Genomic DNA, 26,123 nt, shown 5'->3' with positions numbered 1-26,123 from the left:
TTTTGTCACTGCATACTACATTTTTACATGAGCACTGTTCCACAGCATTTGATATTTTCATTTACATACATTCCTTCAAAATAAGATGGGTTTGTGAAGCATTCTATATCCACCCACCACGCTGATGAAGAATTCTACAAAACAGTAGTCAATATCTGGAATCACTGTGTAGTGTTGAACATCATTATTCAATACACAAAGCTTCACAGCTTGTCTTCCACTGTACAAAGTTTGGTACCTTGCTTCATTTAAAGATTTTCAGAGACTTTGAGACTAAAGATTTCATTTTGAACTTTTTGTGATTTGAAGGAATTCTATAAAGATTGTCTATTACGTATATATATGGTCGCTGTGTTGCCTAGACGTTGTTGTGTGGCTGGGATAGGCATGCTCAGTGATGGCCCTGATTGTGTTTCTCCCCACTCCTCCAGAGCACAGCAACAAAGCTTGGACCCTTGCCACGCATTCTGAGGGACGTCAATTCGGCCCTCAGCAACCCGTCCTGCGTGCAAGTCTCCGTCACAGCAGATCATGCTGCCTCGACGCCCAACGCTAGCAACAGCATATCTGTGGGGCTGCAGAAGATGGTGATCGAGAACGACTTATCTGGGTAAGGACGGGCAGGGGGTGGGGGTGGAGCAGAGATGAGCCCTGCCAGGCGAATCGGGGAGGGCTTTTGTGGAAAAGCTGGCTGAGGCAGCCCCGAGGGATCCTGGGGGTGGGGGACAGCCATGGGCAGGGGGGAGGCTAAAAGGTGGCCATGGCGGATGGACACTTTGCCCACTAACGGTTTCTGCCGCCTTGTGCAGCTCCTCGTTTTGAAATGTAAAACATCGAAATGGATAAATTTCAGGTGGAAGCTATGTGTTTAATTAGAGAGATGAGCAATCGGAGAGGGGTGGCGAAGGCAGCAAGATTCTTTCTGTAATCAGTGGGGGGACGGGGATGATTTAAACGATGCACAAGGCTGGATCTCAAAGCAGCATGCTCTTAACCACCCTTGTAAAACCACCCCACCTTTGATCTGGGCTTAAGAGCATTAGTTGTTGCAAAAACCCATTTTCTTCCCCGTCTTTGAAAATCAATTGTTCACCCACATGGCGGTCTGCAGAACAAGAGGCTTTCTTAATATAATGGTTCCGGAGCCCTGAATTGCTGCAGGGTGAGCCAGCCCCAGATGCCTATGGGGAAGAGCAGGCTCCCCAGCACAGGCAGGCAGCATCCATCTAGATAGGCCAGCTTCTTAGCTGTAATTCCTGCATTGCAGGCAGTTGGACTTGATGACCCTTGAGGTCCCTTCCAGCTCCCCAGTGCTGTTCTTCTCTGTATACACAAAACAATATGCATGCCATTAAGATAAACATAACTTGGTTTGTAAAACAAATACTGTAATCCTCCCCAATAAAATAAAATAAATTTTTGGCTCATGACATTAGGAAGCATCCAGTGAGCAGAATGAAACAAGGAGACTCCTTCTCAGAGAGCCTTAGGAGTCCATTCCAACTCCACGATTCTCTAAAAACAGCTGTTTCTGAGCTGTTTACATGACGCCCTCCCCCATGAGGAAAGCCCTTTTACTGGACAAAAACATATTGGTTATGAATAAAAATCATGAATCTCCATCCTCTTTGAGATTGTCTCATTTTATTTCCTCACTTATTGCATCTGTACGCTGCCTATTTTTCTCTCTTAAGGAGCTCAAGGTGGCAAGGATGCCCCCCCTCCTCATTTTAATCCCCACGCCAACCCTGTGAGGTAGGTTAGGCTAAGACAGACAGTGAGCGGCCCAAGTGGCAGCTTCATGTCCAAGTGGGGAGTTCAAACCCTGATCTCCTGCTGGCACTATAACCCAGTGCATCCCAACTTTGAGTCCTCCAGCTGTGGTTGGACTACAGCTCCCATCATCCCTGACCACTGGCCCTGCTAGCTAGGCATGATGATGGGAGTTGTAGTCCAGCAACACCTGGGGACCCAAGTTGAGAAACACTGCTGTAACCGCTATGCTACCACTGGCTCTCCTTTAGTGCTGAGCTGGGCTGTGGGCAGCCCTCTCAGGCCAGGTAACCCCGCCAGCTAGTTGACAACCAGCAAGGAAAGCCAAGAGGGGGACTTGCCCACAGACTGCCTCCTGAGGCTGCCTGGCACACTCTATATATTCCCAGGAAGGAGGTGGCCTCAGAAGGCAGAATCCTGGAAGTGCTTTTCCTTGGCCTGACTGGGCTTTGCGGTACCTGGTGCTGGCAGCCCCCTTCCCCTCTGATGCTGCACCCATGCACAGAACCTTAACAGCACAACGGGGGCGGAGGCTGACTTGCCAGCCACCAGAAAAATAAGGGAGGAGTCATAACAAAGGGGGAGGCCTAGGACCGTAGGAAACTTCCAGCAGGGTCAGTGCTGCCTACACTGGTTGGCAGCAGCACCTCAGAGTTCGGGCAGGGGGCAGTTCCCAGCCCTATTCCCAGTTGGGGATGGAGCTCAGGATCGTCTGCATGCAAGGCAGGTGCCCAGGCCACAAGCGGTGGCCCTTTCAGCATTTCCTACCTGGCGTGCCACATCCATGAGACGTCTGCCCTCCCAACAGCCTGCGTGGGCGCATGAGTGTTGATGGCGCTGGGGTGTTTTTTGTTTGCTTGCTTGCTTGCTTGCTGTCCTGTGAAAGAGCTGCTGCCTCTCGTGCAGCGACCACAGCTCTTTCTCTCTCTGTCTCCTTCTTTTCCTCCTCTCCTTCTTCTCCTTATGCGTTTTTATTTCCCCCACAGTCTGATAGATTTCACACGGTTACCGTCTCCAACCCCTGAAAACAAGGACTTGTTTTTTGTCACAAGGTCTGCGGGGGCCCAGCCCTCACCCGCCCGGAGCTCCAGCTACTCGGAGGCCAATGAGCCCGACGTCCAGATGTCCAACGGCAGCAAGAGCCTCTCCATGGTGGACTTGCAGGACAGCCGGGTTCTGGATGGTGTGGCCGCCCTCCCGGGGCCGGCTGACCCACTCGGCGATGGGCCCCCCTCCATCGGGCAGGCCCCGGGTCCCTGGGGCACGCGGACTCAGCAGAACGCCGTGGCCGCCATGGCCACCGTGCGCCGGGCAGGCCAGACCCCCACGACACCTGGCACAGAGGGCACCCCCGGACGGCCCCAGCTCCTGGCGCCCCTCTCCTTCCAGAACCCTGTGTACCAGATGGCAGCAGGTCTGCCCCTCTCGCCTCGTGGGCTGGCAGACTCGGGCTCCGAGTGCCACAGCTCGCTCAGCTCCCACAGCAACAGCGAGGACTTGGCAGCGGTGGGCAAGCACGGCTTTGGCAACCCCGCTGTGGTTGCTGCTGCAACTGAGGACTTCAACCGGCGGGCAGGGGAGCTGGCCCGCCGACAACTCTCGCTTTCGGACAAGGGTGGGCAGCCCACCATGCCCCGGCAGAACAGCGGGGGGCCCCAGAGGCGGATAGACCAGCCGCCCCCGCCCCCACCACCCCCGCCAGTGACTCGGGGACGGACGCCGCCCTCGCTGCTGAGCACGATGCAGTACCCACGCCCCTCCAGCGGCGGCATGCTCTCCTCCTCGCCCGACTGGCCGGGCAGCGGGGCACGGCTCCGGCAGCAGTCCTCCTCCTCCAAGGGAGACAGCCCAGAGATGAAGCAGCGAACGGTGCATAAGCAGGTCAGTGCGGGCGTGGCAGGAGGGGCAGGTTGGGGAGAGGTGGCAGAGAGGGCACCTGGCTGAGGACCTCGCTTCTCCAGCCAGAATCTGCACCATCTCAGGTCTGTGGTTCGGGGCGGGAGTCTGTGCGGGGGCGGGAGGCTGTTCCTCATCTCGCTCTGCCATCCAGCTGCTGCTTTTGCCCATAAATGTTCCGGCTTCCCCCACCCCATCCCACGCCACACCAAATCCAGTGCCATCTCACGATCTTGCTGCTTCCGTGTGCGGCAGAGAAGCGCCACTGGTTGGAGTTGTTCGACCGAAGCTAGAGAGAAATTGAGAGCAGGTTGGTCGTTCCCTGTGCCCTCCCCAGCCGAAACACATGCACACTGGTTGAGGGTGTTGGGAAGCGTTGCCCAGAGCAGGTGAAGGGGCGGGTGAGAGGAGCTGCCACGCTAGGCCAGCCAGCTAGATGACCCCTTGGTATCCTTTCCTCTCAAGGCTGTGACCTTTGCTCAAACAGGGACTTGCAAGCTGCTGGAGTCGTTCCAAACAGCCCCATTTGACCAGAAACTACAGCTGGAAAGGGGTCAGTGGTTGAATCAAGCCCTCCCCCCACCTGCACCTGAGTCTGGTGCCATAATCTCTCCTCCTCCTGGTGCTCATCTGCATCCCCTCATCTATTAGCTGGGAACACAATAAATAATGAAGCTCCTTGTTCAAATTCAACCATGTTATTAAGGCCTCAGTCACATGCACTCTCTCTAGGTCCGCTTGTAGCCGGTGGGTTGGGAGCATCCACAGTGCCTCTCACTCCCCAGAGTGGGGAGGTTGCAAGCAGGAGCTGTGAGCCAGGGTTGTTTTTCCTTTAGAGGTCAACTCAGCCACAAAACAGATCTGGCTGTTTTCTTAGGGAAGCCGCAGGGAGATAAGGGTAGAGGGAGCTGAAGATAAGTTGTTGATACAGATTTCAAAATTCTTCAGCTCAAGAAGTGGAGGGTGAATTTCAGAGGCAAATCTGGGAGAGGGAGAACCCAAATCTCCTGATGGGTTCAGGATACTGGCAGTAGGTCTCTATGCAGTAAACCTGCTAGCGCCGCTGCTACCTTATTTTTCTGACACATCTGTCATTTTCTTTTTCCCATCATTGTGTCATGGGGGGGCGGCGCAGGGGCAAGATTTCTTCCAGGTATGCCCTGGAACAGCATTACATTGGGGTGGGGGGGGGATACGAGACATTTAAAATACCTCTTTCTAGCAATAGAGAGCTGCACCCCCACCCCAAAACCCTCCTAATAAAACTTTGCTAGCTCTGTCCACTGTCGTGGGGGAAATTGTCCCTCTGTAAAAAGCACCTCCAAATATGGGGAGCAGACTTGGGAGGGGCAGCCTTCTCATTCAGGGATGAAGTTGGGCCAGAAGTAATGTTCAAAGCACAGCGCGGTGACACCTTGAGCAGATTTAACTCACATGATTTCAACCATACGCAGGTAGAAATTCCATGAGCTGAACGCAAGCAAAGGAGAGAGCTTTTTCCCCTGTTGAGATTTCCTGGTGTGAAAAGAACTTTTGAGCGCTCTGCCATCACTTGGGGGAGCGTCAAAGCCCACTTGGCCCCAGAAGGCTAGTGGTGCTTGTATGGCAGGATGGTTTTGTATATATGCATTTGTGTGTGTACACTGGACCCTTGCAACAGAATGCCTGCGTAGAATGCGGTTGTAGTGTGAACCATTTCAGGCTCAAAACAAACCATATCAGGTTGGCAGGTGAAGCTTCCCTCCAGTCTAAAGTCTTAGTAAAGGTTTGCCTCTAGGAAGACTGCCTACTAAACCAAAGACCCAAGTGTTGGGTATTTGGGACATGTGCTCTCTGTCTTTCTCTAGCTTCATGTCCATTCCGGTTTCCCCTTTTTTCTTTTTCTCCCCCCCCCCTCCACTCCCTCTTTTCGCTTGTGGTTCTATGTTTCATTTTAGGCCCCTTCTCCTGTGAACCCTAATGCCCTGGACCGCACAGCCGCTTGGCTTTTGAATATGAACGTGCAGTTTTTAGAAGAGGAGAGCAGTGACCCAGAACCCAAGCACAGGGATAAGATCCGGAATAAAGAGGAGTTCGGCCAAGGGGAAAAGGTAACGCTGGCAGGACGCAGAAGTGGCCTCTCCAGACAGAGAGACAGTTGCCTTTGTAAACACATCCGCTCCCCAGCCTGTGCCGTTCGAAGGCTGCAGTGGCCCTTGCTCCTTGCCCACTACTGCTTTTCATGTAGGGCAGGGCGTTGGGGGTGTAGGTCCTGCAGCCCTCCTGATGACCTCAGGCTGCCACTCCCACACTCCCTGACCACTTTACCTATTGCGTTTGTCTCTTCCCTTTTCTGTTCTCCAAGGAGAGCAGTTCCTGCCCCTCAGCCTAACCTGCCTCACAGGCTGGTGGTGGGAATTAAGTGAAAAGGGCCATGCACAGACACTTTGAGCTCCTTGGAGAAAGAGAGGCAGGATATAAAAGCAATAAATAAGTGAAACAGGTAAATAAACACCATTGGTCTGGCCAGCTCAGCATTGTCAACACTGGCTGGCAGCATCTCCCCAGGCTTTCAGGCAGGGAAGACTCCCAGCTGTATCTGGAGAGGTCCTTCCTACAGAGAGAACCTGGGCAGCAGGTTATGTCCCTCCTCCTTCCCCAGCCCACACCCCCAAAGAAGGGGCCTGTCTTGCCTTGACAAGAGCAGCTCTGAGCATTTTTATAATCCCAGCCTGGCATTGCTCATTTCCTGCATTTCCGTTGTGCTGTTGTCATTCCCTTGCTGGCTCCATTGACATAATCCATGCCCCGTTCCCTGCCCCACAGACACACCTCCCACGGCTGTGCCACATGGTAAGATCTGGACGGGAGGAGAGCAGGCACGGGAGCAACCGCTGTTGCCTCGCTGCCAGTGCCACCCTCATTGCCACTGTGTCCACTGGAACCATACTCTCCGGTTGGCGCGAGTGCCTTCCAATTCTCGCCTCCTTCTCTGTCTCCCACCTGTTTCCTGCCTGCCTCTCCCGAAGCCGCCCAGTTAAAAGGGAGAGGGCAGAAGTTTCTCCTCCGCGGCGTCCACAACTTCATTTGTTTCTTTGTGAGGGTGCCGGAAGCTGAGCAAGACACTTGGTCCATCTAGCTCAGCGTTACCTACACTGACAGGCAGCAGCAGTGGCCCTCCAGAGGTTTCAGGTGGGGAGTCGCTTCCAGCCTTACCTGGAGATCCTTGCGGAAGCTGAACCTGGCGCCTCATGCCAGGCAGATGCTCTGTTGCTGAGCCACTGCCACTAAAGCTCTTCACTTCTCCTGAATTCCAGGGTGGCGCCGTAAAACAGATGCGCGTGGGCACCTTTGCCATGGCTGTGCACTGTCTCAGTTCCTTTGTGCATACACGCACACACATAGAGAGAGAGAGACTACTACACTGACCAGTCCCTCCCTGCTATTCATTTCTGGAACCCCTGTAAGAAAGGAATGCTGAGAGGGCTTCCACAAAGTTCTTTCATTGAGATTCCTGCAGCGTTTGCACGGGTCAATAAAGCACGGCAAATAAAGCCCACAGCAAAAGAATCCTGATACGACCACATGGCATGCGCACACGCATGTGTTGCAGGCTTTGAGTCAGTGGAAACCCCTGCATGCTGTTTATCCATTCATTTATTTCATGAAATTTACGCACCACTTGACTGCCTCAAAGCAGTTTATCAAAAAAGATAAGAAGCACTAAAGTCATAAATAAGAAAAAAAAACAGCAGCAGTGGTTTCAATCCTCCATATCTCAGCTGTACAGGGCAGTTGTGGGCTGTTGGGGTGGAGAGGCAGGAACTGCTCTCCTTGGAGAACAGAAAAGGGTTCTGGATTAAAGAAGAGGATTAAAATCAGGAGCAAACTGCCCGTTTGCAGGGTGCTGGACAAAATTAGGCAGAGAGGATTAAAATCAGGAGCAAACTGCCCGTTTGCAGGGTGCTGGACAAAATTAGGATTTGCTCCTCTTTTTTTTAGTGGAACCATTTTAATGCCCTGTTTCCACTGGGGAAGCAAGACTAGGTAAATAAGGGAATCCAGCTCCTAGGAGCCAGCATGTGTATTTATTTCATAAAATTTGCACCCCATTTGATTGTAAAGAAACAAGCCTCAAGGCAGTTTATGAAAAAGAAAAAAATACTACAATAGTTTAAAACACAGAGAAAATTCTGAAAAAAGGCTAAGGCTTGTCTAAACAGGAATGTTTTTAGCAGGCACTGAAAAGAATACAGCGAAGGGACCTGCCTGGTATCAATAGGCAGGGAGTTCCAAAGTGCAGGTGCTGCCACACTAAACAATTGGGTTTTATGTGGCACCTGTAGTGGTGCCAGTTCTCCCTGTCAAAGCAGTCAAGTGGGTGCCTTTTGGGGTAAGGCGTGTAAACTAGGCCCAAGTTGTTAAAGGCTTTATATACTAACTTCTAACACCTTGGGGACATGGGTGGCGCTGTGGGTTAAACCACAGAGCCTAGGGCTTGCCGATCAGAAGGTCGGCGGTTTGAATCCCCGCAACGGGGTGAGCTCCCATTGCTCAGTCCCTGCTCCTGCCAACCTAGCACTTCAAAAGCGCATCAATGTGCAAGTAGATAAATAGGTACCGCTCCGGTGGGAAGGTAAATGACATTTCCATGCACTGCTCTGGTTCGCCAGAAGCGGCTTAGTCATGCTGGCCACATGACCTGGAAGCTGTACACCGGCTCCCTCAGCCAATAAAGTGAGATGAGCGCTGCAACCCCAGAGTCGGCCATGACTGGACCTAATGATCAGGGGTACCTTTACCTTTACCTTTAACACCTTGAACCTGGCCCGGAAGCAGATTTCTTGTAGTCCAGCAAAATCTGGAGGAGCGTAGGTTGTGTGTTGCCTCTCCACACCCACCCGTTGTAAACCGCTGTCAGAAGAAGTGCCCAAAATCAGAACACACACACACCTCCCACTATGACTTGCCTTGCTCCTGCCTTCCCCCACACTAAGCTGAAATCCCCTCATTGCAGGGAGTTGGGCTACAGGACCCGCTAGGCCCCTTCCAATTCCATGATTCCATATGGAGTCTTTCCAGTGTGCAAAACACACACGTACCTGTGGACAGGTGGCGCTGCTCCAGTGGTGGCTTGGAGGAGATGGCTTTGAGCGGCTGACCGGGGTGGGTGTGGTTGCTGGCACGGGCCCCGCCATGCTGTGTGGAGCAGGGGAGTCACTGGGTGGCGAGGGTGCTCACAGCCCTTTCTCCTGCATGTTTCCTGCACAACAGCAGTATCAGCAGGACGTGGTGGTCCTGCAGGACAAGCTACGCATCTCGAACAAGAAGCTGGAGGAGTACGAAGCTCGCTTCAAGTGCCAGGAGGAGAATACTCAGAAGCTGGTGCTGGAGTATCAGGCGCGGCTGGAGGAGAGTGAGGAGCGTCTGCGGCGGCAGCAGGAAGACAAAGAGATCCAGATGAAGGGCATCATCAGCAGGTAGGAGGGGCCCTGAGACAGGCTGAGGCAGCCATCTTGGGATGCGGAACCCCGTGGGCAAAGCCATCTTGGTGGCTTCCGGTGAGACCCCCTCCGTTCCGCCATGTATCACCGAAATCTTGCAAGGCCTTCACAAGAGCCCACTGAAATCTCGCAAGATCTCTTGCACCCTGCAATATCCCATGCGCTTTGTGAGATCTTGCAAGATCTCACATGTGTTCTGTGCGATCTCGCCTAAATCTCGCAAGATAGTGTGCATGCTCTGTGAGATGTCGCCGAAATTTAGCAAGGTCTCTCTCGCGCTGTGCGAGATCTTGCCAAAACCCACCATTGTCATCACTGCATCATGGGCGCTACTGTGCGAACCAGGTAAGGGAAGGGATGGTGGCAGGGAAGCCGCTTCCTGTCTCACCTCAGGCAGTGAAACAACTCAAGACCCCAGCTGGATGCACGCAGGAGAAAGGCCCTGAGTGTCGTGGTTAGACACAGGGGTCAGCAAACCTTTTCAGCAGGGGGCCGGTCCACTGTCCCTCAGAGCTTGTGGGGGGGCGGACTATTTGGGGGGGGGGCGAACCAATTCCTATGCCCCACAAATAACCCAGAGATGCATTTTAAATAAAAGGATACATTCTACTTATGTCAAAACACACTGATTTCCAGACAGTCCGCAGGCCGGATTTAGAAGGTGACTGGGCCAGATCCAGCCCCCGGGCCTTAGTTTGCCTACCCATGGGTCAGCAACCTAAGGTCCATGGGCCACAAGCGGCCTACGGAGGTTGTTTAACCCGCCCACAAGCTGCTCCTGAATGAAGCCACACGCTCAGTGAGTCCCCGTGCGCTGCACTTAACCAGCGTGACGCGGGACTCACTTCCGCAGCACCAGAAATTGCGTCTGCACATGCACAGATGCTGGAAATTGTGTCTGCGCAGACGCTGGAAATTGCGGATGCGCGATCTGGCCCACAGAGGGATCTCCACTGGAGTGACCTGGCCCAGATGAGGTAAACCTTGCTGACTCCTGGGTTAGAGTCAGAATAGGCACCTGTGAGGACTTGATTTTTGCTGTGTTGCAGCATCACAAGTGGCCCAGGAGTGGTCCTGCAGCTTCTGACGTTCAGGTGACCCAAGGTGGCCGATCAGGTTCTCCCTGGCAGTATAAAGCTGACGATTTGACACCCGGTTCCCTAGTCTAGCCAACACGTTGCTCGAGTGCAGAGGGGGCTTCCCTGGCCTCACGACTGAACAGCCTACTTGCCCCACCAGCCTTAAACTGGTCATAGCACCACACCTGAGCCAGTGCAGTGTTGTGCTTAGAGTGTCAGACCAGGACCTGGCAGACCAGGGTTCAACTCCCTACTTGGCCATGAGTGAAACCAACTAGAGGGTGGCCCTGAGCCACTTGCTACCATCTCTCAGCCTAACCTACCTCACAGGCTTGTTGTGGGGACTAAATAAGGGTGCGAACTAGGTACACCCCCTAGAGCTCCTTGGAGAAAAAGGTGGGATACAAATGCAATAATTAAACTAAACTAAACTTGTGGAGGAATTCAGTATCGCACTAAAGCCTTCATTCCATGTGGGCAACCATTTCAGCTTGCCAGACACACTCCCCCCTGTGTGCTGTTTGGTGGTTCTCCCTAAACCCCACCACCTCCGCACCGCCCCCACTGGAGCTTCCTCTGAAGGGATTCATAAACTGAATTCCACCCCTTAATTAGAACACCATAACTAAGTTTATAGTCCATAGGGCAGGGGTCTGCAACCTTTAAGACAAAAAGAGCCACTTGGACCCATTTCCGAAGAAAAAAAAATCTGGGAGCCGCAAAACCATTGCGACATTTAAAACAAATATATCTCTGGAGCCACGGTCCGACAGCAGGAGGGAAGGTGACATCGGGACGGTGCGTGACTAACGCACGCACCGCCCCCATGCGACGTCACAGCCAGTACAGCGCCCGCCACAGTGGGGAGTGTCGGGGCACACAGTGCTCCTCCTCCCCTTGCTAGTATCTGCCCTGGAGCCGCGGCAAAGGTGTAAAAGAGCCACATGCGGCTCCGGAGCCGCGGGTTGCTGACCCCTGCCATAGGGGGTTTTTTTATGCTGGATGCTACCTTGATAATTCATTTCACTTTTAAATTTGGGGTACAGTGGACGCTCAGGTTGCAAACATGATCTGTGCGGGAAGTATGTTCACAACCTGCAGCGTCCGCAGTGCCGAAACCTGGAAGTAACCCAGTCCGGTACTTCCGGGTTCGGCGCAACCCAAAATCACGCAACCCGAAGTGTCTGTAACCCAAGGTATGACTGTATAGGTTTTTGAAATACTCCAAGGATGTCTGAAAAGGAGACAGTTGCAGTGGGGTTCATCAGCCATGGGACAGCCCCCCACCCCCTCCCTCCCGGGTTTGTGATGAAATTCCAGGCTTTCATCCTGGTGATCCACAGATTGGTTCAGCCCCTACCGTTGCCCCTTTGGCTGGATCCAGCTGCAGCACACTCCAGATGTCCTCAGCCTCCTACCCTTTTGCCCTAAGCAAGTTTCCAACCTTGCTTTGATGGTTTGCTCCAGGCATGTAGCCACAAATTGGTGTGGGGGTTATAAATTGCCAAAAAAAAAAAAAAAACAACCAGCAAAGGAGGACCGTTAGACTTGAAACTATTGCAAATTTTCCACCAACAGGCTGATGTCAGTGGAGGAGGAGTTGAAAAAAGATCACGCAGAAATGCAGGCAGCTGTGGACTCCAAGCAGAAGATCATAGACGCACAGGTAGGTGCCTGCAAGCAAAGCTCACCTGGATCCGCCACAGGTCTCCTGCAGCACCTGTCTACCAGGAAGGCACACATTTTGTTCCTATAGCACCAAGCAGCTCCAGAGTTGTCACAACACTTTGCTGGCTACTAGCCAGCAGTGCTTCTGTATATAAGTTGCTGGAAGCCACAGGAGGGGACAGTGTTGCTCTTGTGCTTTGGTCCTGCTTGCAGATTTCACATTGGGGCATCTACTGGCTGCTGTGCGGGCAGGATGTTGTCCTTATGCTTCCTTGCCCGTTGCCATGCCTGTGTTGCCAGCTTCTCAAACCTGTCCATGCTCCTCTGCTATTTAGCAGCTGTAAATTTAGCCAGCGACGGGAGAGAGAAATCTTTGCCTGCTCTGTCTCTGCCCGCCAGGCTACGCAGAGGCCCGGATTGGAGGCTGTGACCTTGCCCACAGGGGATTGGTGAATGGTTTTGCAGGCAGAGCACTGGGGACGGTGGAGAGAGAGTCTATTATCTGAGCAGGCTCTGGGGATTTGCTCAGCTTCTAATTTCGAAGACATGGCCCTTCCTTGCTGCTCTGCGCCATTAGCAGGCAATCAGAGAAACTGCTGGCCTATGCAAAGGCACCGCTTGGCTGGTTCTTTAATTAGTCTCTGGGCACTATTCAATATCGAAAATCAGACAAGTCTCCGGGAGATCTTCATCAGCCTGTTGCAGATGGCTTTGGCCCAAGGCAAAGGGCTTTGGGCACACTCTGTGCACAGGCAGGTAGAGAAAGTGGAGGGAGGTTGTGGCCTTTTGTCACAGGCATTCTGCTTTTCCTGCTCCCTGGGTGGGGGGCCACCCCTGCCCCACCAACATCCACACCCCAACTCTCTTATACAACGGAGGAGGAAGGAAATAAGTATCAAACACACAGCTTGGGGTTGTCCATCAGTTCAAGAATTTTCAGACTCTTAATGGTCTGTGTGATGGAGACTGAGGGCTGCTTCACCACCTTTCCAGCATCTCCAGGAGCCATATGCCAGCAGTGGCCCAGTTGGCAAGTATATTCACACACTGAGCTGCCATTATATACACATTGGAGTGTGTACGCACAGGCACACACAGAGGTGAGATGCAGATCTCTCCCCATCCTGCCTGCTCAGTCTCCTCTTGGCTTCCTCGCTCCCTGCGATTTTTATTTTTTTTGAAAACCCCTTTGCATTTGGAGTTCTGTGTGCAGTTCTGGTGGCCTCACCTCAAAAAACTGGGAAAGATCTGGGAAAGAACAGCAGAAATGATCAAAGGGATGGAGGGAAACACACACACACAAAATGAGGAAAGGCCACAGGTTTTGGTTTAGAGAAAAATTGAACAAAATTGAACAAAATGATAGAAGTGTATAAAATCATTTACAGTGGTACCTCTGGTTGCGAATGGGATCCGTTCCAGAGGCCCGTTTGCAACCTGATCAGAACACGACCCACGCCTGCACATACGCGGGTCGCAATTCACCGCTTCTGCGCATGTGCGTGGTGTCATTTTTTTTGCGTGGATGCGCGAGCGGCGAAACCCGGAAGTAACCTGTTCCGTTCCTTCCGGGTCGCCGCGGGACGCAACCTGAAAATGCGCAGCCTGAAGCAAACGTGACATGAGGTATGACTGTACTGCATGCAGAAAGCAGAGAGAAGCAAGCTTTTCTCACTGTCTCAAAACATTAGAACTCGTGGATATCCAATGAAGCTGAGTGGTGGGAGATTCAGGACAGCGAAAAGGAAGGACTCCTTCATGCAATGCAGAGTTAAACCATGGCACTCGCTTCCCTAGGAGGCAGTGATGGACAGTAACTTGGATGGTTAAAACAACCCCCAGATCTGACTGGGCGAGAGGCAGCTCCCCCTGTTCCAATGCTGGTCTCTTTTTTTCTTTCTCTCTCTCTCTCTTTCTCCCTCTCTCTCTGTTTTGTTTTCTCTCTCCCCCTTCCGCTGCAGGAAAAGCGCATTGCCTCCCTGGATGCAGCCAATGCACGGCTCATGAGCGCCCTCACCCAGCTGAAAGAGAGGTACAGCTCGCAGACCCGTAACGGGATCTCCCCTACCAACCCAACTAAATTGCAGATTACCGAGAACGGCGAATTCCGAAACAGCAGCAATTGTTAGCCCGGTGGGAGTTGGCGGCTGCTGCTGAGGGAGATTGAGAGGAAAGGAGAGAGGAAGGAGAGGAGAGGAAGGAGGAGGAGGAGGAGGAGAGAAAGAGAGGAGGAGAGCCCGGGCAGAGAGAGCGGCGGCGGCGGCGGCGGCAGGAAGGAAGGGTGAGCCACCACGTTGCAAGGGTGCTTGGTGCTTCCTCCCCGCCCACCAGCCCTCCCTGAGCGGGGGAGGAAAGAGAGAACCCCACAGCCCTCTTTCGCCAAAGACGGGGAGCCCTGACGTCCCCCCAGCCCGACCCCGAGTTCGAGGGACGAGGAGACCATCGACCGTGCGGAGCAGATCATTGCAGGGGGAGAGTCACCGCCCTTTTCTACTTCCTGAAGGACACACCTCAGGAGCCCGCTAGAGGCCGAGGGACAAGCTAGCAGGACTTGTGCAAAAGGTTGCAGGACCAAACCGCCGCCCGCCACTGGCCCAGCTGCGTCGCTGGGGAGCCCTGCCCTGCCACGCTGGGGTGTTCTCTCTAGCTGCGTCTCGCTGCTGGCCATCGCCCGTTGCCGCCTCTGCTTTGGGATTCGCCCTGGCCTCTCCTCACAGGTGTAGGTCATTCCCCAGGAGGGCAGAGAGGAAGGATGAATGGAAACCCCACCTCCAGATTATGCTTCACCTGTAGGAATTCCACACAGGCGTTTGAAGGTGTCCTTCAAGCCATGCCTCCACACAAGGTGGGGGGGGGGGACACACAGCCATCACAGTGAGCTTGAAAGGAGCTCCAGAATGACCTCTGCAGTAGCCAGTGATCAGACTGCTCATAGCTCAGTTGCAGGGCATCTGCTTTGCATGCAGAAGGTTCCCGGGCCAGTCACCCAGTGGCGTCTCCCAAAGGGCTAGGTGATAGATGACCCCAGAGGCCCATTTCTGCATGAGAGCCTGGAGAGTTGCTGCTTAAGGGGGAGAGCATCTTTCTTGCCTGCAGAAGGTCCTAAATTCAATCCCCAATGTGTAGGGCCAGGAGAGAGCCTCCACCAGTCAGAACAGGCAGTGTTGAGAAAGGTGGACCAATGGTCTGATTCAGTTTATAGCAGCTTCCTCCATTCCTAAGGCAACATACCTAATATATGTACAAAGTTGCTGGAGAGTAGCTGGGCCACAAACTGGGACACTGGAGCAAAAAGTCTGGGAGGTGGCAGAGATTTGCCTGTCTTGCTCCAGATTGTGCCAACTCGGTGAACACTTGTGGTAATGGACTGTAGCTCACTGGCAGAGCATGCAGAAGGTTATGGGTAGTTCTTAGCTTAGGGGACAGAGCATCTCCTTTGTATGTTAAGCACACCCCGTTTCAACCCCTGAAAACATTTCTAAGGTAAGGCTGGGAAGGAAACCCTGGAGAGCTGCTGCCAATCAGTGCAGACAGTACTGAAGTAGACTGGCACATGGCCTGACTCAGGCCAAGGCACTGTACAGGATGTCATGAGGTTGTTGAGATGTGGCAGAAGACCAGGAAGCCTTTACCCCTCCCGCTAGTTGTCTATAAACTATAAGAGAAACATGTCTATGAAGACTCCCAAGTCACACAAGTGTGCAGGGCCAAGTGCAATGTAGAATATGTAGAGGCAGATCCGTGCTGCCTGTTCCCCAATCTCTTCATTTGACAAGTGGGGAAATCAAGGCATTAATGACGTGCCATTAATGATGCAAAACGATGTAGCAGCAACAACACCCCATGTTCCTCTTTGCAGATCTGCCAACTTAGGTTAAGGTACCCATTTGCAAGAAGCTCTCTCGGCTACACTTTAGCATCAGAGGTCCTTCACCTGAACGAGGGTGGAGGTTGTACTTCAGATGGGCAGCACTCCCACATACCCCAAACTTGCACTCATGCACGCACACACACATTCTCTCTCTCTCTCTCTCTCTCTCTCTCTCTCTCTTTTCTGGCATAGTTTAGCTTTCTGGAGGTTTGTTAGTGGAAAGGGTTGTGTTGCGTGAAGCCTTTGCTGCTGATGGCATCGCCGCTAAACAGCCGGATGAGGTGGACAATGAAGGGGTGGGGAACCGGCCTCACAGAAGCATGAAGATCGGTAACTGTTATCTCTTTTCTTCCACAGTCTGCGTTAGGAATAAAAACAGTCCAAAAAATAAACCCCAAGCAGTCCAGTTTCTGGAATACTATCCTGTTTTAATGGGGAGTGGAGCAAGGACGGCAGCTTCTGAAAAATGTCTCCCCCTGTCAGGATCGCCATCAGCCCAGGATTAGTGGTTCCTAACTAACCCTTGCCCTCCAGGGAAGGGGTCACAGCAGCATCATGGCAGGGGGCGGGTGCTGTGCTTACTAACCTCCAACCAGCTTGTGGGTTGATTTGTTGGTGCTTAGTCCTGAGGATTCCTCACCGCCTTATCAGCCCATGCGTCACAGCGGTGGGTGGATCAAAGCGTAGGGGAGCCGAGGAGCCCCTCTTAAAGAGAACGTGTTCATGCACACACAGTCTTGGAAGAACTGGGACTTCCTTGAATTCCTCGTGGCTCCAACATGGTTTTGTGCTGCCACGCACCAAGCCCATAGGTCCAGCACAAACCTTGTACCCAGCCCTCAGAAACGTGGACTGTTACAAGAACGAACTTCTCCCCTCTCCCCGCCCCACAGGAGATGGGGTTTCAAATCTAATTTGAAAACTTGCAGCCCTACTTTACTATGCCCCGTGAGTCCATAAGGGCCCGAACAGTCTGCGGCCTCAGACAATCAGCTTGTTTTGATGCACCCTGATCTCTGCAAGGGGTGCCGATGAACCACTAGCATAAAACAAGCACCGCTGAATGTGTGAACCTTAAGAATTCCCTGCCTCCTTATACTTGCCCCCCACCCCGCAAAAAAACAAAACCAAAAACATGCCACCAAGTCACCTGTACGGATGGGGAAAAGATTTAATAGATCAGGGCACTGTCTGAGTTCATGTCCCGGAATGAGATCTGTCCAAATAACAAGTCCTGTGGAAGGTATTGCAAGGTTCTCAGTATAAGATTTTAAATGCAGGATGCGTAACCCCTGGCAGGAACCCCTCTTTGCAAGAGACTTTTTTGTGCGGGCAGGGGGTGGGGGTTGTAAACATTTTGAATGTGCACCTTTTAAAATGCCAGGGAGGAGTTCTAGTGGGGAGTGGTCCCTATAGGCACTTCTAGAGCAGCTACTTCCCCCCGCCCATGGCCCACCACTGTTGGTTTAGGGTTTGCAGGGTGGGGGTCTTTCGCGGAGGAGAGGTCCTGTTGCCTGGGCACCTCTAGTACCCAAATCTTCCAGTTCTGCGCTTGCATACAGAGGTCAATACGTCCGTTGGTGTATGCCCATGGTAGCTTAACAGATGACCTCTCCTGCGCTCTTCCTGGCACCCCCCTTTGACACAGCTCTCGTGCTCAGTGGAGATGTTACTTGCTCCTTCTCCGAAGTCATTTTAACAGGTTTGGTTTTCCTGCAGAAGAGGAAGCTGGTCCTTGGGGGGGGGGGTTGGTTCTTCCCAGCAGTTTGCAGTCATCCCCCCCCCCCCCAGGCTCAAGGCTCAAGAAGAAAGGCCCAGAGCGCCTTAGCAAACAGATCTCAAACTCCGTGCAACCTCTCTCTTGGGGCTTTCCACTGGCGGCTCCTGTTGTCCTTCTTAAAGCCGTGCAAAAGGCACAAGGGGCAGTAGCTTGCCACCAGCCAAACACTCTTACGCCGCTCCCCCTGCCCTGCTCGGTTTAATTTCTGCCGCCCCCCAACAGTTTGCGTCCACCGTGCAGAAAAGAAACATGGCCCTGGAGCCTTTCTTCCTCTTTCTCGAGCTTTCTGCTGTAAGAACTTGTTATATAATGCAAACAATCTGTAAGTCTTTTTTATTATTATTATTAATATTATTATTATTATTATTATTATTGATGATGATGATAATACACAGATCTTTATGACTAGAAATCGTACAGGTTCTCTTTTGTAAGCCAACGAAGATGTTCTCGAGTGTGTGATTGTAAAATGTGCCATTTTTGCCTAACGACTGTACAAAGCAATTTTCAGTTCCAATTGGTGTGGCTGCTTTGGCCAAGATCTGCAGTCTGCTGTTACTGGCTACGTACACAGTGGTGTGGAAATGGGGCTCACACAGCTACCAAGTTCAGATTGCCATTGTAGCTCTTAATGGGCGGTAGAACTCCAGCTCCTAGTTTTGCCATCAGTGGTTGGCTTTGGAATCCACTGGATCTTGGGAGTGTGGGGTGGGGAAATGGGATTGCTTGTTCCAATCCAGCCTCCAATTCCAGATTGCAAGAGATCAAGGGGGTTCCTGAGCAGGGCCTAATCTGCAGGTGAATCATTGAGGTATGGCACCATTTTTTTAATTTAATTAATTATTTGGTTATTTATTGGCCTGCCAAATCCTCGGAAAGGGGAAATCTGGATTAAATGGGAGAAAAATGCAGGATCTTGTTTCAATGCCGTTTTATGTCCTCTATGAGTAGTGCCAAAAAGAAGGGAGTGTCACCCTTTTCCTGCACTTGTCCCATAATAAACACCCATCTGGGCTCAGCAAGCTCAGTGGAGACATGGATGGCTTGGAAGAGGCAAGGAACAAACAGGAGCCACACACAAGTTGCCCTCATCTTTCCTTTTGCCCTGGGGATCGTGGCAGGTGGTGTGATAAGGGAGCGCAAGCAAACCCAGAGGCCACATGCAAAAAATCTAAACTCCCACCATGAAATAATATATCCTAGATCTTCACGTATTTCGATCAGGAGCCACTCCTGGTGTAAATCTGGTGTGTGGTGCAATGCATCTTTCAGTGTGGATTCTCATAATCTGCTTTTACCCACGCACAAGCCCTGCTTCAAAGCCTTGACTTGCAGGTGGATCAGGTCATCTCTGTAGCTCCAATGGAATTTGGTGGAGATGCCGCAATGTGCGCGCGCACGCACACACACACACACACACCATAAATTGGGTACTACAGTTAACAGGCAGGAGTTTGCATTTGTGTAAAAACAAAAAACAAAAAATCATGACAGTAGAAAGAGTCTGATCTGGTTGAGTGCCACTATGTACAACCCAGCTCACAAGCACATTGCCTGATTTGTTTCAAGGGGAAGGGCAGCTGCACACTGGAAAAGGGAACTGGACAGAGATGTATCTCACCTGCTTTGGAACAAGTGGAAAACCCGCAGGCGCCAGGGGCATGTCTGTTTCTGATTGATTTCCATGGGGGCAGCAGGAAATAGTGCCCATCCGCCACTTTATCCAGCTTCACTGGCAGCCTCAACTCCTCTCTACCTGCTCCACCAAACTGCTAAATCCAGCTGGAGAAAGCAGCTAATCCAGCAGAACTGTTGTGTGTTTGTCATTGAAAGATGGTTAGTCTGCCCCTGTTGCAAAAAACCAACAACCCCAAGCTATTCCACAGGCGAGAACCACCCATGGCCAGAGTGCAGGAGGAAACAGCAGAATGGTTTGGGTTTAAGATTCCCCAGCAAGCCGGTCCTTAACCTGCACAGTTTAGTCCAGTTTAGGCCGAGTTCAGAAAAGTGGTGAGGTCTCTTGTCACATGAGCTGCTTGGAAGGACTCTGCCCACACATGCTTCCAGTTGAATAGTCCCTGGGCAGGCATCCCAGAACTGAAAGCCCTATAGTTGGAGTCAAAATGGGAAGGTGTTCTTGATTAGCTAAAACAGGGCAGGAACCAAAAGGGCAAGCCTTTAAATTATTGCACATACATGTTCGGAACCCAATGCAAGGAAGATGGACTGAGCAGTCTTACACAGCAATTCCAGAACAAACCCTTCCAGGTCTGTGTGAGCTGTAAACATTCTGTGTTTTGACACCCAATATTCACAAGTCTCCGTGTCCACCTGTTTAGGTTGGTTCCCCCTGCAACCGCTGCCCTTTCATTTCTGCATCACTGTGTCTGAAAATACACCCCTCTCTCAATTTATCTCTGTATATCTGCTTAGGTTAATCCTAGTTCCTATCAAAAAGGAGTTAAAATGATGTTTTATACCCTATTACAAAGGAAACAAAGCAAATAATAATAAATTTTTTGTAAGTATGTTTTTTTTAAAAAAAAAAGTATTGATGCTGATAATATGAAACGTAAGGAGCCAGGCTGGCCAAATCTCTTTCATGCTCTTTTAAAAACAACCACCACCGTGTAATAATGTACAGAGAACGTAGTTGGTGTCGGGGGGGGGGGATAATGAATTGATTTGAGTGTGCAATTTATGTACATTTGCAATTAGAAAATATTAAAGATTTATTTAGCTATTTTATCCAAGATTCTCTCTGTGGGGTGCTTTTTCACGCCAAACGAGGGATTGGCCTTTGGCCCATGATTTTTTGTGACTTCTCTGTCACGCAGGGAGTTGGTCAGGGACTATGGGAAGTGGCTGGTTTAAGAACTCCCGCACCCCAATCTTGGGGGGGTCAAAAGCACATAAATCTATGGGGCTACCACTTCTGGAGTAGTTCTGTGCCCTGTTCTGGTTGCCTCACCTTGAAAAGGATGGTTCAGAAAAGGGCAACAGAAATAAACAGAACCGAGCAACTCCCCTGTGAGGAAAAGGGGCAGTGCTTGAGACTTTTCTGTTTAGAGAAAAGGCACGTGAGAGGCAACAGGACAGAAGTTTCTAAAACTATACATGCCAGGGAAAAGAGAGAAAAGCTTGTCTCCCTCACAACACTAGTACTCAATGAAGCACAGTGTGTAGTGTTGGGAGATTCAAGACATGAAAGTTTTTCTTCCCTCAGTGCAGTTAAATTTTGGAGCTCCCTCACCTAGGAGGCAGTGATGAACACCACCTAGATGGCTTTAAAAGAGGATTGGACTACAGTGGTACCTCGGGTTAGAGACCCTTCAGGTTACAGACTCCGCTAACCCAGAAATAGTACATCGGGTTAAGACCTTTACCTCAGGATGAGAACAGAAATCGCGCAGCAGCAGCGGGAGGCCCCATTAGCTAAAGTGATACCTCAGGTTAAGAACAGTTTCATGTTAAGAACGGACTTCCAGAACAAATTAAGTACTTAACCTGAGGTACCACTGTAATTCATGGAGGAAGAAAAGGCTGTCAGTGACTACTATCTACACAGGCTCCGCATTGCCTCCACAGTTGGAGGTGGCAATTTTTCCAAATACCAGTTGCTGGAAACCATGGGAGAACTCTGATTATTTTATTATTTGGCTCTTAATATCTAAGCAGTGTACAAAAAACTGAAACAGCAACAGACAACTTAAAGTATTACTAAAATACACAGTTGTTAAATTAACACAAAGTTACTAATATATACAAATCGATACCAATTCATTTTCCTTCTCACACACCCTCTCTCTTAGCCTCCAGGTTCTCACTCTTCAACGTTCTGTGAAACAGTGAGCTTCACCATAGTTTTTCACTCTAGACGTGCTTCTTATGGGAAGACCCAAGGTGGATGGTGCTTCCTCAAGATGCCCGTGCCTGTATCCCATTCAGCTGCACTCGCCACACCCAGTTCTAGGTGCAGTTCTCATGTACTCGTGTTCTGCTTGCAAGTTTTCCTGTAGAGTATGGTTACCAGATTTTTTTCAATGAATCCAGGGACACTTTTTTATTTTTGTTAAGCTGAGAAGCAGCAGGGAGTCAGTAGTGGGGATGGTGAGGCCAAAATATGCACACATGCATATTTTATATAGGTGCAAAGCCTTTTTGCACCCTGTGAAACATAAATGCGAAACATAAAAACTGGGCAACGGCCCGCCGTCCACCCGTGACTCCCGAGCCTCCCCCGATCTGTCAAAACAAAGGGGGAATGGGGCAGGAGATCGAATAAGGCTCAGGAGTCACAGGCGGATGGCACGCCATTGCCCAGGAGAGGCGCAAGCCACACAGTTTCTTTGCTGGGCAAGGTGCAAAGCCCTTCTTTCGCACCCTGTGAAACATAAATACGCAGAGTTTTTAAAAACTGGGGAATCTCCTGCCCTCTTCCCCCTTTGTTTTGACTGCCCAGGGGAGGCCCGCCCACAACTCCCAAGCCTCCCCCCAATCTGTCAAAACAAAGGGGGAGGGAGGCAGGAGATCTGTACTGCCGAACGTCCCCGGTTCCACTTCGGCAGCAGCGAGCAGCTCCTGAAGCCAACCAGAGCCAACTGCGCTACCAGGCTGGCTCTGGGCTGCTGAGGCTGCCACTGCCACGTTTCCCGGGGACAGATTTGCAAATCTGGGGACTGTCCCCAGGAACCAGGGACGTCTGGTAACCCTACAATAGAGGCATCTGGTTGGTATTTGTGAGAAACAGATGCTGGACTGTATGTGCCAGTCGCCCAATCCAGCAGGCTCTTCTTACATACAGGAGTACCTTCATTCACATATTAACACTGAACACAAGTAGATGCTGCCTCTATATATTATTTTTTCAAGCTGTTGATATATTGCTTAGTTGCTGACGTTCCTAAGCATGTTTGTAAGAATGCCAGTTCCTTCTAGTGCAGCTAAACTGGTAGAAAAACCCGTCCGATGGAGTTGGAGATGCATGGATGGTGGAAAGGGCAGGGCTTTGGAGCAAGAAACAGGATTCCTACGGAAATCTTGTAACTTTTTGTACCTCAAATATTCTGGGAGCGTTTGTGCCACTTTTCTTGCGACACAGTCCCTCCAGACAGCAATTGTGCAGCAACATCAGGGAAGCATCACGAAACAACCTACAAGGCCGAATGATACACCGATAGCCCAGTATGAATGCGCCACTGATGTGCTATTACTGTGTCAATGGCATGGTGCCAAATACATCCACACACAAAAATGGGGGCATTTCCCTCCCTCCTCCACCACCTTGACCTTGCATAGGAAGGGGGTGGGCACAGTGGTTATCAGGTATCCACAACAACTAACAAAAGGGAAACAAACATGAGAAGAGGACAAATTGTGCTTTTTAAAACTATCCAAAGGTCGGGGTTCACAGTCCATGCCCTGTGCACAGGAGAGCTACACAATTTAAACTCGTGGTTTCCAGGTTTTGCTTTTATGTCAAAACGAAGCACAGTAACAAAGTTTCTAGTTCTTAACCCTGAAAACCAAAGTGGGGCTCCCAAACCAAAGTGGGGCTCAAAGGACGGGTGGCCAAGAGGCAAAGGATTCGGTCCCCTGAGGATCTTAACAGCCTCTTCACACGGCTGGGAGTGAGCCAAACCATATGCATTTGCAGGGGAAGGGTGTTTCAACACGATTCCTGACAGTCAAGACACAGCAGCTGCACAATGGGAAGCAGCAGCAGGCAGCCTACTTGATCATAGGATTGTAAAGTTGGAAGAGACCCTGAGGGTCATCTAGTCCAACCCCCTGCAGTGCAAGAATTACAGCTAAAGCATCCCTGACAGACAGCTATTGAACAGCTGCTTTAAAACAGCTGTAATCAAATTTGCAGTCGTTCATACAGCTGTGACTCCTGCACAGCAGGGGGTTGGGCTAGATGACCCTTCAGGGGATTCCTTCCAGCTCTGCCACTCTGTTATTCTACAGGTTATAGCAGGGGTCAGCAAACTTACCGCGCCTAGGGCCAGTGTCTCCAGCGCCGATTGCCCACAGGCCTTAGTTTGGGGACCCCTGGGTTATGGCACAGCTCCTGACACAACAGAAGTGGTCTCCCCAGGACTGGAGGGCAAAGGGGGTGGTTGCCTTTGGTGGAAATCCTTGCCTTTGGAGCAGAACTCATGTGCCTAGAGCCAAGCAATGGAGAAGAGAGAGAGGAGCTTGTCTGCGAGTAACCCCAAATGGTGGCTGGCATTAGCCACAGGAACTACACACCAGTGCCAACCAAGCCGTCTGCTCCTCTCTTGGCACAGGCTTTGCCTGGCTCCCTGGGCCCAGCAAGGCAACGTCTTCCTAGCTGCCAGTGGCTTGGCTTGTTTTGATGTCAGCAGCCTGACTCCTGCAACCCTACAAGGAGCTAATTATGTCACTCGTAATGAGGCACAGGTGCTAATTCTTCCCAGCGTCTAATGAACCTCCTCCGAGTTTGCCTGCGACTCCCTAAAATGTTGGCAAGGGCGCTTGGGTTGGGAGAGGAAGTGAGGCCCATGTGGAGCGCTAGGAGACTTCTGTTTTTGCCCTCTCTCCTGGAGGGGTCAGCCCCTCTTGAACTGGGGTTCTGCTTGCAGAAACCAAAACATTAGAAACAAAAGGAGTAAAATAGGACTACCACAAAATGTTGCTCCAGGGGGCATTCTCCTGTTCCAGGTCCAAGGGATGCTATTCCATTCCCTCTTCCCCACCTGTCTCTTCTCTCCCACCCTGCACCCCAGGTCAATGATGATCCTGATTCCTTTGTGTGTGGGGGAGGGGCATCATTTTGGCTGAATCAGAATGGCACTGGGAGAACAAGTTTGCTGTTCATATGTATGGTTTGTGGCGCAGCTTGGGAACCTGTATCCCTTTATATACTTTTGGACTTAAAGCCAGCACAGGGTAGTGGCTAGAGTGCCAGACGATGACCTGCATTCAAATTCCCACTCAGCCCTGAAGCTCCCACTGGGTGACCTTGGGGCCCAGTCTCTACCACTCTCAGCCTAACCTACCTCACAGGGATGTTGTGGGGATTAAATGAGGAGGGGGAGAATCATGTCATCTTGATCTCCTTGGTGGAAAAAGCAGGAGAGAAATGCAATAAATAAGTCCCGTATTTTTCGCTCTATAAGACGTGTTTTTCCCCTCCTAAAAAGTAAGGGGAAATGTGTGTGCGTCGTATGGAGTGAATGCAGGCGGGAGGCTCTGCTCAGCGCTCCCTTTAAAGAGCCGCGTGGAGCTTGTGTGCGGCTCTTGGGGGCTTTTCCTTTTCTTGGGGGAGCCTTAGCCGTGCGCAGCCTCTCCCAGGCAGGGGATGAAGGTTCCCCTTGCCTGGGAGAAGCTGCACGCTGTGCAGCGATCCCGCTTGCTGTCCTGGCTTCTGGGATTCAGAATATTTTTTATCTTGTTTTCCTCTTCCAAAAACTAGGTGCGTCTTATGGTCTAGTGTGTCTTATAGAGTGAAACATGCGGTAAGCAAGTTCTCACAATCTCCAGCCAACATGGCCAATGGCCAAGCAAGATGAGAGTTGTAGTCGAGCAACATAGGGAAGGCTGTAAAAAAACAATGTGTGAGGGAGCAGTTATGGGTCTCAGCAGCCACAAGCAGGCGCTGTGATTCTCCAGCACACGGGTCAGCAACCTTTTCCACTGTCTCTCAGACCATGTGGGGGGCCGGACTATATTTTTTTTGGGGGGGAATGAACAAATTTCTACGCCCCACAAATAACTCAGAGATGCATTTTAGATAAAAGCACACATTCTACTCATGCAAAAACACCAGGCAGGCCCCACAAATAACCCAGAGGTGAATTTTAAATAAAAGGACGCATTCTACTCATGCAAAAACACCTGGCAGGCCCCACAAATAACCCAGAGATGCATTTTAAATAAAAGGACACATTCTACTCATGTAAAAACACCAGGCAGGCCCCACAAATAACCCAGAGGTGAATTTTAAATAAAAGGACGCATTCTACTCATGCAAAAACACCTGGCAGGCCCCACAAATAACCCAGAGATGCATTTTAAATAAAAGGACACATTCTACTCATGTAAAAACACACTGTTTCCTGACAAAAAAAAAATCCTTCCAGTAGCACCTTAAAGACCAACTAAGTTAGTTCTTGGTATGAGCTTTCGTGTGCATGCACACTTCTTCAGATACCAAAAACGAAAGCTCATACCAAGAACTAACTTAGTTGGTCTTTAAGGTGCTACTGGAAGGATTTTTTTTTGTTTTGACTATGGCAGACCAACACGGCTACCTATCTGTAACTGTTTCCTGAACCATCCACCCGGCCAGATTGAGAAGGCACTCGGGCCACATCCAGCCCATGGGCCTTAGGTTGCCTACCCCTGCCCCAGCAGCTTGACTTCACCCCTGGAGACGCCCTCCTTTGGCTCTGAAGACAGACAAGAGATGTAAGGGTGGGAATGGCCAAGCTGATGGCGAGTGGCTCTCGCTCCAGGAACTGCAGTCTTCAGATGTGGTCCTTTCTTTCAAATCTTCATGAGAGCCAGAAACTGTAAACAGCTCCTTCTCCCACTAAGAACGCTAA

General features: G+C 51.1%; 1 protein-coding gene across 13 annotated transcripts in view; it reads left to right on the top strand.

The window, feature by feature from the left end:
• DAB2IP (DAB2 interacting protein) overlaps positions 1–20,298 on the top strand; it is a 306,469-nt gene extending 286,171 nt beyond the window's left edge. For 6 of the 13 annotated variants that reach the window (XM_083721658.1, XM_083721652.1, XM_083721662.1 and 3 more), the window contains 6 exons: positions 432–610; positions 2,760–3,654; positions 5,607–5,759; positions 8,923–9,128; positions 11,810–11,897; positions 13,861–15,163. In XM_083721658.1, the coding sequence (XP_083577784.1) occupies positions 432–610; positions 2,760–3,654; positions 5,607–5,759; positions 8,923–9,128; positions 11,810–11,897; positions 13,861–14,028 (1,689 nt within the window). In that variant the 3' untranslated portion in view covers positions 14,029–15,163. Of the gene's footprint in view, positions 1–431; positions 611–2,759; positions 3,655–5,606; positions 5,760–8,922; positions 9,129–11,809; positions 11,898–13,860; positions 15,164–16,127 lie in introns of those variants that run through there. The other 7 variants (XM_083721663.1, XM_083721657.1, XM_083721655.1 and 4 more) reach the window with 3 other exon arrangements.
• The last annotated feature ends 5,825 nt before the right edge of the window (positions 20,299–26,123 follow it).

The sequence above is a fragment of the Podarcis gaigeae genome (assembly GCF_964106915.1).
Source record: "Podarcis gaigeae genome assembly, chromosome: Z".
NCBI lineage: Eukaryota > Metazoa > Chordata > Lepidosauria > Squamata > Lacertidae > Podarcis > Podarcis gaigeae.
Note: the sequence above shows the minus strand (reverse complement) of the source record. Positions and strands in the feature narration are given on the sequence as shown.